The sequence below is a fragment of the Balaenoptera ricei genome, chromosome 3, assembly GCF_028023285.1.
Source record: "Balaenoptera ricei isolate mBalRic1 chromosome 3, mBalRic1.hap2, whole genome shotgun sequence".
Lineage (NCBI taxonomy): Eukaryota > Metazoa > Chordata > Mammalia > Artiodactyla > Balaenopteridae > Balaenoptera > Balaenoptera ricei.
The window spans coordinates 9,449,374-9,466,037 of NC_082641.1; the positions used below are offsets into that span (position 1 = coordinate 9,449,374).

The 16,664-nt window shown below is 40.1% G+C and overlaps 2 protein-coding genes across 5 annotated transcripts in view; both read right to left on the minus strand.

Moving 5' to 3' along the window:
- Positions 1–16,664, minus strand: part of CTNND2 (catenin delta 2) — a 938,382-nt gene that overhangs the window by 496,269 nt on the left and 425,449 nt on the right. The window lies entirely within an intron of this gene.
- On the minus strand, positions 4,887–5,392 carry LOC132362125 (ubiquitin-ribosomal protein eS31 fusion protein-like). The gene has a single exon (XM_059916120.1). It carries the CDS (start codon positions 5,370–5,372, stop codon positions 4,905–4,907), a length of 468 nt encoding a protein of 155 aa, XP_059772103.1. The 5' UTR covers positions 5,373–5,392; the 3' UTR covers positions 4,887–4,904.

Here is a 16,664-nt window from a genome sequence, read left to right on the forward strand (position 1 = left end):
TGGTGGCACCAGGACTTCTGACTCCACAGTTGACATTCTTTCCACCTTATCTCCTTAAGAAACTGGAATACTCATCGATTCATCATTGGTAAAGAAGAGGTAATGTATCTTCAGCTCCTAAGGGTCATGCTTGATTATTCCCCAGATGTGGACTTTTTTGGTCACCTCTCAATTCATGCCAGGATATGCTTTCATAGCCTCCCTTAGAGCAGATTCTTGCCATCGTTTTGGGTGACTCCAAAACGCCAAACACGGCCCTTCAGCTCCTTGCCTGTCTCCACTGCTGAGAAATCTGCTTCCCACCAGTTGAGCCACCTCCTGGAATCCACTGTCACCTCTCTGACTGTAACCCCTTAGAAACTTAATCATGTTACCTGATGAGAGGCAAAATAGCACAGTGTTACTTTCATGGGCTCTGGAATCTGACCCCTGGACTTCAACCCTATTCCAGTTCTACAGTTTACTAGCTGGGCAAGTTTTAGTGTCATGGTCCTAAAAAAGTTGATAAGATTAAAAGAGTTAATAATACATGTAAAGAGCCAAACAATCTGGCATTTAGTTAGTGCTGAATAAATAGCATCTTTTTAAGCCCTTCAACCTTTGACCCCCTGTTTCTCTCCAGTCTTCACCAATGTGTATACTGGGGGAAATCCCTGAGAATTGTGACTGCGAATCTGTGAAGGAATGGAAACCCGCTGGCTAACTTCCATCAGAGAGGGGTTCCTAGACCGACACAGATGCATGGGACACACAGGTGCATGGAAAGAAGCACAAATGATGGGGTTTACAGATACAGGGATGGGAGCAAAGTCCAGATTGGCTGTTGGATTCTGAGTAACATGAGAAAACTGGGAACACTGTGAGCCCAGGAAACATAGGCAGGGATGAGTCGGCCTAACGCACATTTTCACACAAGCCTGATGGCTGGGGAATTCCAGGTGAATGTGTGAATGTGAAATTCCCTTCAAGAAAACAGTATCTGAGCAGAACGGGTGAAAAGACTGGGAAGTGAATCAGAGAGCAAGCAAATCTTCCTCTCCAGTTCATTATTCCTCTGTCTGGGAGAAGGGGAACACAGTAATAGCTGTTCCCGGACGTGACCTCGTACCTTGGAGACTCCTAAGGCACATTCACATACTGAAGTTTCTTAGAACTCCTGTTGTAAACCAGTAAGCTTAACTGTGTTGCAGCCTGGCTCTCCTGTTCCTAACTTCTATTTATCCTATTTTCATCTTATCTTCACCCCAATCCAGGAGATCAGATGTGAGATTTTTACCGTGGAGAAAATAAAGGACAAGATACAAGACCATGTTAGAAAAAGATACCAGAGTACACAGTTCTAGGAAGTTCAGTTTTGCAGAGATGGTTTGGATTTAGTGATTCACGTGTATAAGAGAAAAACACTGGGTTCCTTGATTCCAAAAACTAGCTCTCCATGCAAATACTGGGGGATAACGCCCTGAACTCTGCCATCTCACTTTGTTCATCTATATAGTAGAGATTATAGTGCTGGTCTGACTCAAAGGAAAAAGAAAGAAGGTAAAAGTTAAATGAGACAATGCATGGAAAGTGCTTAGCAGAGGGCTTGACACAGATAAAGGAGATATTACAAGTTTCACTTTTATTATAGTTATTTTACTCCCCGGTTTACAGAGTTCAAAAGCTTAAACTATTTAACAAATATCATATGATATAGCTTATATGTGGAATCTAAAAAAAATGGTACAAATGAACTTATTTACAAAACAGAAATAGAGTCACAGATGCAGAAAACAAACTTATGGTCACCAAGGGGGAAGAGAAGGGGGATAAACTGGGAGATTGGGACTGACATATACACACTACTATAAATAAAATAGATAAGAACCTGCTGTATAGCACAAGGAACTCTACTCAATACTCTGTAATGACCTATATGGGAAAAGAATCTAAAAAAGAGTGGATATATGTATATGTATAACGGATTCACTTTGCTGTACACCTGAAACTAACACAACATCGTAAATCAACTCTACTCCAATAAAAATTAATTTAAAAAAAGCTTAAACTATTTAGAGTACAACAACACTGTTGGTGATAAAAAGAACTCTGTCTTCCAAATATGAGGACAAGAGTCCTAGATTTTCACTGAAATCTTATATCTGGAAACAGTTTTAAATTTGCCAATTTAGAAAAATAAGTAGTGTCGTAAATATGAAAATTGTGCCTTAAGTTCTACTTGGCGGTAGGCGATGGAAAGGTTTTGCTTTGTCTTATTAACTACAATAGATTGAAAAAGAATGATATTCAGCTTTTTTGCACTTTTTAAAAGCCAAGAAGAAAAACAACAAATAAAGTGATAGACTTAAAGCTGCCGACCTTCACATACTTCGTCAGCACACACTGCTAACTGAGGTATCTGATCTCAGAATGGAAAATGTTTCCAGATAATTCTTTTATTTCTCCACCAGGCAAGGAAAGCACCTCTTCTCCACAGACCATGAATCCTCAAACTTGCAGAAAGATTGAAAGATACTTTCATTTAAAACTTCCAAACAAATGACAATAACGATAAAACTATTCTAATATAATTTCTAACCCATGTGGAAGGAGTCATGTGTACACCTGCCAGAGTGTGTTTAGTCAGTATTGTATTTTTGCTTTATATTTTATGATTTTACATATACATTTAGGTCAATATCATGTTGCAAGTACCTTCAGATGAAATCAGATTCTACATTCTTCTCCTCACCTCTCACAAACCTTGTGGTCTGTGTACTGACAAAGGGTATGACGGTTAATACCTGAAGCAATCTGATCAAATGATATTGCAATATTGCAAAGTTTACACTTTGAATTTTGATGAAGCTGAACCTTTCTCAAACAATAATATTTACCCATCATTTTGACAAGATCATCCAACTGGAATGGACACAACTCTTATGCCCTTTTGACAAAAGATTTAATGGTCTTGCTTCCAGTACATTCTGCCCTCAAAAGTTCATTCTTCAATAGTCAGAGGGTGCCTCCAACATAGGTGAGACTGGTATTCCTCACTAATAGCCTGCTAAAAGCTTCCCATCTCACTCAGCATAGGTCTGTCTCAGAAAACAATAATCTAAGAAGGAATAGAAAACGGATGACCTAAGGAAGAAATTCAATGGAAAATGCAGAGAATAAATTTATGTCTAATATTTGTCATCTGTTTCCGTAATTGCCCAGCCAATTTCTTCCCTTTTTTTTTAAAATAAATGTATTTATTTATTTATTTTTGGCTGTGTTGGGTCTTCGTTGCTGCATATGGGCTTTCTCTAGTTGAGGCAAGCGGGGGTTACTCTTCGTTGCGGTGTGCAGGCTTCTCATTGCGGTGACTTCTCTCGTTGCGGAGCACGGGCTCTAGGTGCATGGGCTTCAGTAGCTGTGGTGCGCGGGCTCAGTAGTTGTGGCTCGCAGGCTCTAGAGCGCAGGCTCAGTAGTTGTGGCGCACGGGCTTAGTTGCTCTGTGCCGTGTGGGATCTTCCTGGACCAGGGATCGAACTTGTGTCGCCTGCATTGGCAGGCGGATTCTTTTTTTTTTTTTTTAAATTAATTAATTTATTTATTTATGGCTGTGTTGTGTCTTCGTTTCTGTGCAAGGGCTTTCTCTAGTTGTGGCAAGCGGGGGCCACTCTTCACCGCAGTGTGCGGGCCTCTTACTATCGCGGCCTCTCTTGGGTGGAGTGCAGGCTCAGTAACTGTGGCTCACGGGCCCAGTTGCTCCGCGGCATGTGGGATCTTCCCAGACCAGGGCTCGAACCCGTGTCCCCTGCATTGGCAGGCAGATTCTCAACCACTGTGCCACCAGGGAAGTCCTGCCCAGTCAATTTCTGAATTTAACTTACATCAGAAGAGCTTAAAAGTTGAGACACTAGATTTCACTCATATTTTCATATTGAGAAATGTGTGCATGAGAACCCAAAATGTACCTTTCTACTCTTTTCTACTATGCCATCCTCATTAATTGATTAATGTTCTACCCCCAAAAGTGGCCCTGCTGCATTTCTCTATCTGTTCCTAAATCTGGCCTCATTCCAGCCATGCTGATCTCCTGTAAATACCTCAGGGCCTTTGCACTTGCTACTCCTAGTACTTTACCCTGGGACACAGCTTTCTCCCTCTCTTCTTCCTGTAGGGTTCTCTGCTCAAGCATCATTTCACCATAGCACCCCTCCCTTCACTCTTTTCCCCCTTGTTCTGCTTCATTGTTCTTTATGGTTCTTCAATTTTCTTTCTCCCCTCACTAGGTGTGAACGTCATGAAGGCAGAAACTTTGCTTGTTTTGTTTACTGCTGAATCTCAAGCCCTGGAAATTTGTGGAATAAAAGTGCCACTAAATAAAAATTCATTGGATCAACTGTGTGAATAAATAAGTGAAGCATTTTCAAATCTTATCTGCACATGGCCAAATATGCAAACAGAGTGCAGAAGGCACAACAGTCCCCATGTCAGGCCAAACCCAGTCCTTTCATAAGAACCTGAGACTAAATGTAAAAATAAGCCCAAGGAGTGAGAAACAGGCCAGGTGGGAGTAGACCCACTAAGACTTAGAGTCAGAGATTGCTCACAAACCTCTCAGCTAATAGAACTAAGAATGTCTCTGCTAGTCTAGCTTCAAGAATTCTGTGATTGGCTTTTCTCAGGGGTGGATTAAGCCCAGAGACAAGGGGTCAAGATCAGTGTGGAGTCTATTCCCCTGCCCTTCAATGTGGATGACCTAACTCATCTTGAGCATGTTCTGGCTCCAATGAACTAGTATTATAAAATCCTTGAATTTCAAAGCTGGAATGGGTTTTTGCATAGTTGAGCCAACACGCCTCATAAATGAGTAAACAATAGAGTGACATTTTTTCTTCATTAATTCATGTCTTTTATTAACCAATATAAAATTACTTGTCTTCTGGTTTGTTGAAACAATAGGTCAGACAACATTTGCCACAATGTCTGTCAAAGTGGCTGGCCATAAAAACTCCAGCACCACATTCATTTGAAGGGCACTCCCGACGAAGGTGACTGATTTTGCCATTCTCATCCACCTTATAGTATTTCAGGACAGCCAGCTTAACCTTCTTTCTCTTATGCTTGTTCTTCTTGGGAGTGGTGTAAGACTTCTTCTTCCTTTTCTTAGCACCACCATGAAGTCTCAACACAAGATGAAGAGCGGACTCCTTTTGAATGTTGTAGTCAGACAAAATACGTCCATCTTCCAGTTGCTTGCCTGCAAAGATCAGTCTTTGCTGGTCAGGAGGAATTCCTTCCTTGTCCTGGATCTTGGCCTTTACATTTTCTATTGCATCCGAGGGTTCGACCTCGAGAGTGATGGTCTTCCCCGTCAGGGTCTTCACGAAAATCTGCATATTGGTGGCGGTGCCACTGCAGATGGAGGATCCGAAAGCTAGAGTGACATTTTTAAAAATTCAAATGTTTGCACTCAAGGCTTGGGGAAACTATCTTCCGAGAAATAATTTTAGATTAGAAAGAAATAAGGACTGAGTCATTGCTTCTGAGAGATGCTATGTAGCATCCACAGAAATTCCTGGTGAAGCTTAAAAATTTACAGAAGAATAGAGTAATGTTACTATCAGTGTGCTACATTGTTATTTGATACTCAGGTATATTGAGTCCTGTGGTCTGGGCTGAACTAACAAAAGGTGACAGAGGAAAACAAGGGCAGGAGGTAACCAGGTGAGTGACCAGGCCATGGTGGTGTCTTTGTCCATTTGGGCCACTCTAACAAAAATACCCCACAGAGTGTGGCTTATAAACAACAGAAATTTATTGCTCACAGCTCTGGAGGCTGGAAGTCTGAGATCAAGGTGCCAGCAAGGTCGGGTGAGGAACCTCCTCTGGTCAAAGACTTCTCATTGTGTCCTCATATGGCAGAAGGGATGAGGGAGCTCTCTGGGGTCTCTATTATAAGACACTAATCCCATTCCTGTGGGCCCCATCCTCATGACCTAAGTGGCTCCCAAAGGCCCCACCTCCTAATACCATCACATTCGGGGGTTAGGATTTCAACATATGACTTTTGGGGGGACACATTCAGACCATAGCGGATGGTTTCAAGGTGTCCACAGAGGGTCACTGAAATTTGACCTTGCTGACAAATGAATGCCCCTCTCCTCATTATAATCCAAAGATATCTAAACACACTTCTGCAAGTTGTGGCCACTTGGACCAAACAGAGGGCATAATTCCTGGCTAAGAGCAAAGAGCTGAGGACTAGAGAGATCACAGTTCTAGTTTTAAAGTCTAGGCTATTCATGCCTCGTTTTTAATGATTTGTCAGGCAGAGGACTCAGGTAACCTGCCTCTCCCACTTCAGGCATGTTCTGGATCCCTGGCATTCAGTCTGGATTTGATCTATTTACAAAGCACTGATATCTGCAAAACTTCTCTCAACCTGAGTCCTGGCCTTGGCCTCTTCTGGCTTCCCTGTTCTTCATTGCCCACTTCCTGGTGTGGCAGTGGACATTTCACCATTTGCAGCCATAGGCTTCAGTCTTAGGATATTATAAGTGCATTTATGGAAGAAATTCTTCAGAATGATAAGCTGGATACTGAAATAGGCTACAATGAGAAAAAATGTCAACATGAAAACTGAAGCAAAGGAATTCAAATAAAAAGTGAAGTTAGAAATATAAATGGGAAATAAATTCCATTACTGGGGTCTTGGAAAGTAACTGACTTTTATATTACGGAGTGTTTTGTTTAAATAATTACAGATTCAGCAAAGAAATGAGCTGCTACCATTCCAATCTATGTGTTTCTTAACTTTGGTTTACAGCAAATAAACCGCCACAGTGTAAAGAAGCAAGCAAAAGGACAACCAAATTAACTACCCAGAAACCGCCTCTGTCCCATGTGGACTCTGCATGGGTGCCCTTCCTTCTCTGTATTTGAATACTCCTCACTTCTCAGTCTTGATTAAGTGTGGACTATCCATCAATCTCAGTCCTACATTTAAAACTCATTAAAAATCTGTTTGCAATTCCTCGAAAAGATTAATCACACAAGTCCAACATGATAGCTTTGCCAATTAAAATGCTCCCGCTTTACCGTTTCATTTCAAGTGTATTGTAATTATATTATATTGCTTCTGGTCGAGTTAGAAAATTTATTCAAATAATAATCCTATTTTTGGTATATGGTACACTCTTAGCACTATTTCTCATGTTAATTATGCACAAAACTTGAAAATGTATTTATGTGTCTAAAGAAGTAAGATTGTCTGTCTATCTATCTATCTATCATCTATCTGTCCATCTATCTATCCATCCATCCCTTAAACTGTGTGGTTATGTAAATATCCACAAATCCATAAGAAGGGCTAATTATTTACCCTTTGGGTGTCTTGGCTTTTTGTACAACCACTTTTCTATCTCTTACTTGTGTGTGTGTGTTTTTTTTGGGGTGGGGGGCTCACCGTGCGCCATGCAGGATCTTAGTTCCCAGAACAGGGATCGAGCCCATGCCCCCTGCAGTGGAAGCGCAGAGCCTTAACCACTGGATCACAGGGGAAGTCCCTCACTTGTGTTTTTAATAAGAAATTTACACCAGAGATCACATTCATTTGCCTGCTCAGGCTTATAAACAGATGCATAATGGGAATATGGTTCCCAGTTATGTGTTTTGAGAAATCACTTGTGCTTAGTCGATCCTATGAGTTAGAGAGAGAAGCAGTTCCTGGCATCATTCCCTATGTCCCAGCTTTTGACTTATCCTTCTCCAGGATTAAGTCAGAGCACAAACCCCTTGCTCTACCTGTCCTAGATACTCGAGAAAGCATATATGGATGTGTTTATAATATATATAAAAAAAAAAAACTAATCTTAAGGATCCTTTTTTTCCTTTGTCATGCAAAAAAGCAAACACTGACTCAATTTCTTTTCTTTTCTTTTTGTTTTTTAATGAATTGGAAAGCACTGAGTGAAGGAGACAGATGTTCATGAACTCCAGGTCGAGCTAAGCTTTGGCAGCCAGAAAAGTGTTCCTTATAAATATGATTTTATTTGTAAATGAGAGAGACAGATTTCTGGTTTTCTTTTCCATTCTCAACTGATTAGTGTGGCAAGCTCTACAGAGATTGCCAAAATTAATTAGAACCAATTTTAATTAATTATTTCGAGTTAATTTTTGTTAACTAGAGGTGATCCAGAACTAAGATTTACTTTTGAGATGATATCTAGGTAAATGATTCTAAAACTAAATTGTAAATATGTTGGATTTTTCATTCATTCATCAGATATTTACTGATACCCTACAATGTGCCTACGCCTCTTTAAGGCACTGGGAAATTTGGTAGTTAACCAAACAGACAAAAATTCCTTCATTTGTAGTTGAGAGAGAAAGATAATAAAGTAAATAAGTAAATAAATATAGAGTATGTTAGAAGGCGATATAAAGGAAACAGGGATACGTAGTGTCAAGGGTTCAGCTCTAAATATTGTGGGGTCTTCACTGAGTGGATGTTGAGAGGGAGCAGGCAGGTGATGAGATGTCAGGAGAGCCCCAGGTGAGGGAGGGGCCTCTTCAATGTCTCTGAGGGGAGATAGCACCCCAAGGACAGTGGCCTACAGCCCAGAAAGGGGCTGAGCATCAAAAGACGAGCTCAGGGCTTCCCTGGTGGCGCAGTGGTTGAGAATCTGCCTGCCAATGCAGGGGACACGGGTTCAAGCCCTGGTCTGGGAAGATCCCACATGCCGCGGAGCAACTGGGCCCGTGAGCCACAACTACTGAGCCTGCGCGTCTGGAGCCTGTGCTCCACAACAAGAGAGGCCACGATAGTGAGAGGCCCGCGCACCGCGATGAGGAGTGGCCCCCGCTCGCCACGACTAGAGAAAGCCCTCGCACAGAAACGAAGACCCAACACAGCCATAAATAAATAAATAAATAAAAATTAAAAAAAAAAAAAAGGGGAACACTGCATTGACTGCAGTTTAAAAAAAAAAAAAAAAAAAAAAGACGAGCTCAGTGGAGCGACAGGGCTCCAGCAAGAAGGAGAATGGTCCGTCACTGTAGGAACTTTGATGTTTACTCTGAGTATCTGAAAGGCCGTAGGAAGTATTTGAACTAGGAAGTGAACTGACCTAATTTATGCTTTTAAAGATCATGCTGACTCTGGTGTAGAGAACAGACTGTTGGGGAACTGAAGCTGGGAGGCTGGTAATGGGGTAAAGGTAACAATTTAGGTTCAATGGGCCAGTGGACCAGGCAGGTAAGGAGGTGGTGAGAGGTGGTTGATCCTGGCTAGATCATGAAAGTAAGGTGGCAGGATTGGTTATTGGTTAGAATATGGGATTTAAGAGATAAAAAGAGCCAAGATTGACTCATATGCTTTATTAACTAAAATTATAGGAATAGTCAGTCATGGGTTTCACGTAGGTGTTCATTCATTGTGACCATATTTACTATGAATTCCTAACAACATGAAAGAAGGAAATCTTTCTAAGCTACCTTGAGTACAGGTAGGGATCCCAAAATGATTTCTCCCTTTATGCTTTGCTTTCCCTCATTGAAAAGATATTTCTTTCTTCTCCCCCGCCAAATATTTTCTTTAGACTTTATAAGCATCTTAACTTTTTTTGTCTTTCAGAGCACACATTTTTCTTAAATAATTACGTTAAAAATTACTAAATATATCTTATATTTTCACATAGTTACTGCTCACATTGTTATTAATCTGCATACCTTTTCCCATTAAACTGTAAAATATTTTTTTAGAAAACTCTTTCACTATGTGTACTCAAAGTTCTTCTTGAAATAGTAGAAGATACCCCAAACTAGACTGTTCTTTTTTTTGCATTCTCTTCCAATCTGTGTTGTTACTTTCACAAAGTGAATACAATTCTTGGGTTGCTCTCAATTATTGTCGATGGATATGCATGTTTCAGCAAATGGTAAAAAATTTGAAACATAATAAGTGTAGCAGCTGTGCACCTGGGCATTCTCACATGATCTCTGCCCCAATTTTGAAATGTAAGGATTAAGCAAACAAAAGTGAGACAGCTTTCCTGTCACCTTTATTTTGCCAAACTGACTCAAATGAAGATGACTTTTGACTGTATGATTCCCGATCTGTAATTATTTCAGGAGCAACTCCTGAAAAATTCAGAGCTATCACACAACATCTGTTTCTCCCTCCAAAATCGTTCAGACCCTGAAAATATTAAAACCGATTAAGGCGATTAAATAAATTTAGCAGGGTGGTCCAGTTTAGCCTCTCAGAAAATACTGGAGAGAAGATGACCAAATCCATCTGGAGTTTGTTGATATTTCTTGGAGTTTTATTATAAGAATGTGGGTACTGCTACAGCATACGGGGACTAACTCACACAGAACGTGGTCGAAGACAGTAGTCAACTTCGATCCACAGGTACAGATGGCCATTTTTGAGTAACCTTCCCTAACGGCAGACTTTATGGAAACAGTTTGGGAGTACAACTAAAAATAAACTTCATGGGACTTTTATTTCCTAATTTAAAAAGATAAAACAATTTTTAAAAAGAGACTGTTCTGTCCTACAGCCATTCACCTGGAAGGTAGCTCATTTGGAAGAGCTACTGATTATCATTGAGTTCTAGACCTTTTATCAGTGTATCCTATATCCTGACAGCCATTCACCTGGAAGGTAGCTCATTTGGAAGAGCTACTGATTATCATTGAGTTCTAGACCTTTTATCAGTGTATCCTATATCCTGACACTCATCCGTCAGTTTACTCATGAGTTCTTTTGGATCCACTGTCTTTGAAAAAAGTTGAAGAAATTATGGCAAAATGGACTAGCCAATGTCTTCCAAACTCTACAATCAAATCAACACTAGACTATGACACATAACATTTAGAGGAAAGTTTACAGACTCAAGTGTAAAAATTACTATGAACAATAAGTAAATTTTATCTCCTTTCTCTTCCTTTTCCAATGTGTTCAAAATTACCAGCTACCACCTTGCATTCTAATTTGAAGCATTTAAAAAAAAATCATGCCAGTCAAAAAATTGCTTGCTAAAGAGCATACTTATTCCCAGACTCCTGAGATACTGACAAGATGACAGCATTTCCAAGGCCCCTGTTCATCATTGTTCTGTAAGACTGTCAGTATGAAAGTGACTGATGCCTTCTCATCCACTTGCTTTTCCCCCCCATCAACCAACCAATTCTTTGTGACAGGCTCATTTTCGGGGCAAACAATGTTCTATGTGTTGGTCAGGTTTCCACACACGCATGTACAGAAGCAGAAATGTTACACGGGTAGAATTAACAAGGAAAAATAACCGTGTTATGGCCATCTTTCCAGGGTCCAGGGATCCCGAGTGTGGTCAAGAAGAAGGGGCTGGACACAGCAAAGACATAGAGCCCACAATAGGACCCAGATGCCCAGGCCCAAGGGTAGTATTACTCACAAGGGTACTCACTGGAGCCATCCAAAGAGCACAGGCATAAGCTACTCCACAAGGCTGGTACCCACGTCATTGCCTGCCGTTGGTCTGAACCGTGGGCCACACGTGCAGGAGGTGTCACTGGAACCAGCACAGGCTGTGGGTTCCATCAGAGGGTGAGGAGAGCCAGGCTCTCCAGGCTCACCTGCCCCCACCCCAGACACGACAGGCCACCTAGACCTGTGATTGCTTCCCTCTTTTCTCCCCACCTTCCTCTTCCTGTGTGCTTTCCACTTGTCCTGGCTTTATTTCAAATGGACCAACCCTGAGAAGCCCCTCTCTCCTCTTCCCTCATTGGGACAAGTCTTACTACATGTCCAAGGCTGAGGAGAGTCCTGACAGCTGAGGCCTCTGGGGTGAGTGGCTATTGTGTCAGTTCCTGTTCTCTAAGTTGGGCTGGTGCCCAACGCTACCCAGAACATTCCTGAAGGTAAATAACTTGTAATAGGTTCTGGCCTTTGAAATATAATTTGGTTTGTTTTCTCTGTGTGTGTAGGTATGTCAAAAAATAACTAAGTAAACAAATAAGTACATTTTAATTCGATTTTTTAAAAAGGTGATTGGGTTCCTAGGAGTATCTTTGTACTTATAGAAATTTTAGTTATTTAAGCAGCAGTTATTGGGGATTTAGTTCCAGTGAATTATGACCAATGAGTTGTCTTGTACAACTAACATTCCATGTTTTTGGATATACAGAATTATTTAAAACGTTGAGTAAGTCTTTAAGCATCTAACACATATACAATATTTTTAGGGGGCATAAAGATGAATAAGAAAAACTTCCTATTTTTAAAGTTAGTTAATAAAAAGAATAGGATTAAAAGTACATGTTAGCTTTTAGTGATACTGTGCTATTCTTTTCCTTTTAACTAAAGTATTTGCTTTTTCTTCTTTTATTAATTCAAATTAGAGTTAAAAATGTCTCAGTGTAAAATGCCAAGCTGGAATCATTAATCTACACTAAGAAATGGCAAAAGCAGCAGGGAGAATGAAACTCAAGGCTCAATTAACAATAAAACTGCACTGTTGTGATATTTCCAGGGTGCCAGGTAACCTGGGATCAAGGTGATCCCCAGCCCGTGGAAGAGGGAATCACAGCAACCTAATAGGTTATATGATCCTTTGGAATGAGAGTTTAAGTATCAGTCAGGTCTTCCGGCCACCGGAGGTGAAGGGGAAAGGGTAAAATAATTTTATCATTGTGTGATCATAAAATAGAAAGTCATTAAGATGAACAGTAAATACACTTACGACATTCTTGTTATATGATCTTATGACATATTTTGTAGTATAAGAAATGAAATTAGACACATTTGGACCCTCTTCTACCGAAATAAAGTTTCTTCCATTTTTTTTTTTCTTTAACAAGGAGAAACAAGGACTGATTATACTCAGAATTTATTGTTTCCTACTGTCTTTAAAGCACAGTTAGTGATGTCATCAACGTCTGTAAATTAATTCCAGGAAGAGAATATTGCTTTTGATAAAGGTATGTACTGACAGTAAATGCTAAACAAATGGGGGACACATGCTACTAATCAGCGTGTCCCTCTCCATCTGACAGACACATATTGACGATGACTTTTAAAAGCTCAGACAGTTCATTCCGTAAAGGCCAAAAACGGGTTCATTAAGTATCGTGCCAAAATCATTCTGAGAAAAATTGATATGGGAACTCCCTGTCATTGTAAAGACTTAATTTCCAGGTAGGAGTTACCCATGACAAAGAGAATAAATATAACTTTTAAGAAGAACAGGAATTAGGTTTAATAAATTAGGTTTAATAAAGCCACAGCGTACTGGAATTTGCTACTATCTAACTATTAAAATTGTTAAGGTGAATAAATCTATGTCTGGGCTATAATATGGGCTGGCAAAATGACTTGTCCTTCCTGCTACCATATGAAAAACAACTCAGCCTTTATTTTCAGGAGCAAACATTTGAATATCCAAAGACATCCCCCAAACCTGTTTAATTTCCTGCCTTTAAAATTAAATGCTGAAGAATGAAAGGTACGACTGTGTGAGGCTCTCATCTGATATGAGTACTTACTTCATCCTGGTTTTTTTTATGGTGGATTTTCATTTGAGTCCTATGACTGTTGGAAAACATTGAACTTAACAGAACTCTTACTAATGTGTTGATTCTCACTTTACAGCTTATGGGATAACCAGCAGTAACTTTCAGCAGAATACTCTCATGCTTTGCCATAGCTTTGTATAAAATGCTTGGCACCAGTACCATCCTTTGTTGCATAATTGAAGATAAATTTCGCCCCTTATTATGCTTTTCCTAAGTATTTTTGCTTCACCCATTGATTTTTTCCAGATAAACTTTAGATTAATTTTTATTTCCTATATTTTGCCTCATCCTTAATGAATTGTTTTTTTTACCTGGAACTGTATTCAATCTATAAGTGTGTTGGGGAAGAACTTACATCTTTTCAATGTGCAGTTTTTACACAAAGTCTCTCAATAGATAACACTTTTATCACTTCTATAAGTTTCTGCATTTAGATTTCAAGCAGTTTTGGTTGAAATAACTTCCAAGAATGTTATAGTTCTGCAGCCGCTGAATTTGAGATCTTATACTGTTAAGTTTTCTAACAGGTTCTTACAGATATTTAGGGCTGCTATTGATTTTTTTATTATAGCATATTTTCTAATTTGGAAAGATGTACAGTATGAAAGTGTTAGACTGACCAGCAATTATGTGACATCAAGTTTGGTACAAAGAGTGAAATGGATAAAACTGAAATGTTTCCTAGTCTCATCTAAGATGAGAGACCTTTACTGATTAAATTTTAGCAGTGTCACCCATATGCAAAATTTAGTGGCAGGTCAAAATCTTCAGCAGAAAATACAAAATGGATTGCCAGACCTCAAGAGCTAAAGTAATGGGATTCATTTTATAGCCAGAGCCTTTGGGTACAGGACTAAGAAGAACAGATGACAATCACATTCTCAAAGATTTTATGGCACACAACAGAGGCATGCCAATAGCATGAGAGGGGGAGGAGAGAAAATGCAAAATCAATAAGAAGCAACTGTGACTTGTAGCATCTCCTAGCCCACTCCGGGCATTGAATGTCCACATAGTTTATTGTAAGTAATAAGCTTTCTCTAGACCAAGTAATAAAGACTTAAGCAACACCTGGCATCCCAAGGGCATCCATTCAATTGAGAAGGGGATATTGAGTTCTGGATGGGGCAGCATTCACAGTGGCTTCCAGAGCAAAGGAGGGAGCCCAAGCAGGTTTATTCTCACTGATGCTGAGAAGAATTCACTGGTACAGTCAACAACAAGAGAGGGAATGGTTCCATCACCTCTCCCAGGGAAGATGTTCATATCAGGCGAGAGTTAAAAACCTCTCCTGGTGCACCAGGAAGAGGATACAGCAGGTATGCACACAGTCAAAACACTGTAAGAAGACCAACTACTGAATCAGGAACTGAGGAGGAAGTTAGCAAGGACAATTATGAATAGCAGGACAAAGTCTGAGGTCATGGTATCTAAGAAGAGTCTCTGTAGGACACACAGCTATTCCAATGGGTATGCTGGGTATAACCCTCAGGGTGTAAAGGAGCTGCACTCATCCTAGTGAAACTGCAGTGACAATTGTGAACATATCCCTTACCCCCCTTATAATTTTAAGCTCCTGCACGAGCATGTGACCAAGCCTGGCTAGAATTAAAGGGCCCTTTCTTCCTTGGTAAGCAGCAAACAAATGAACCTTAAGAAAAGCATCGATGTTGTTTGGAGCCGAGGGCACAGAAACGAGAGATATCTGTATATGATCATTTGGTTTCTACTGAGATTTGTCTAGAGAAAAACCAAACCTTTGTAACTGCAGATTTTTGCATTCTGGCCATGTGAAATTGGAAGAAAAAAAAAAATCAAGCATGGTTTGTATGGTTAAGACTTTGATTAATTATTTATTTAGATACTTATTATATATTTAATGATTAAATTCATTATTAGCCCCTACTCTATGCATTGGGCAAGATACTGTGTTCTCCACCCCCCTCCTCTAAATAAGCAAGACTTATCAAAGATCTTCCAATCTATCCAGCGGGAACATAAATTTGTAATACAAAAAAATATTTTTATAACAGTGAGAATCAAGTTTCAAAAATGGTATCAGGAGAGCCCAGGAGAAAGAGAAAAAAATAGTCGCTCTACTTTCCCTCCCTCTCCAATGGTATTAGGTAGTAGACCCAAAGGAGGTAATTAGGATTAGATGAAGTCATGAGGGTGGAGCCCTCATGAATGGGATTAGTGCCCTTATAACAGTCAAAAGACCATTTGTTTTCTCTCTCTGCTCTCTGCCATGTGTTGGAAGTTTGTAACCCTGAAGAAGAATCCAGCAGAGTCAGACCATGCTGGCACCCTGATCTTGGACTTCCAGCCTCTAAAGATGTGAGCAGTAAATTTATGTTGTTTATAAGCCACCCAGGCTATGGTACTTCTGTTACAGCAGCCCAAACAGACTAAGACAAAACTTAATCAAGAAGTGAGAATCAAAAAACTATTTTGGAGAAAGTAGTATTTGACCTTGGCCTTGGGCACTGGGTAGCTTTCAAAAGACAGAGGTGGGGACTAGAGATTTTCTTGGTGGAAAATCAGAGAGAGGGCACCAAGACAAAAGGGGCCCTGGCATGTGTCTACTCCAAAGTCATGGCTTGGCTTGGAACATCATTGTGAATATTGGATGGGAAAGTTTTGTTTTTCTTATGAAGTATCTTTGAAGACCAGGATAACTGTAATTTCTCAGTCTCGATGTCATTATATATGTTCAAACCGAGCCCCTTAGATGAGTCCCATTAGTTCAGCAAGTTCCCTATGGTTTCTTCCCAGCTCTTGTTACTATATTACAAAGTATCTTACATGGTACCCTTGAAGTGTCCTCAGCACTTTTATTGTCTGCCTCTCACTGGCTCTGTGTGCTTCTGGGGCATCTCCTTGTCAGCCATTTACATTTGCCCAGCAAAGTTGAGGTGTGATTATTAAAGCTGTGCTGCTTCCACAGGGATAATTTTCTGAACCACCAATCAGACTTCTATGGAAAGACTTTAAGGTAGAAGTTATAAATTAAGCAAGTCTCACATTCACACTGCAAACAAGGCAATGTGGCTCATGAGGTATATTTCACATACACAGCCTCTGTGAGCTACGCTGGATATTGGCAGAAAGTGAGAGAATATAGAATT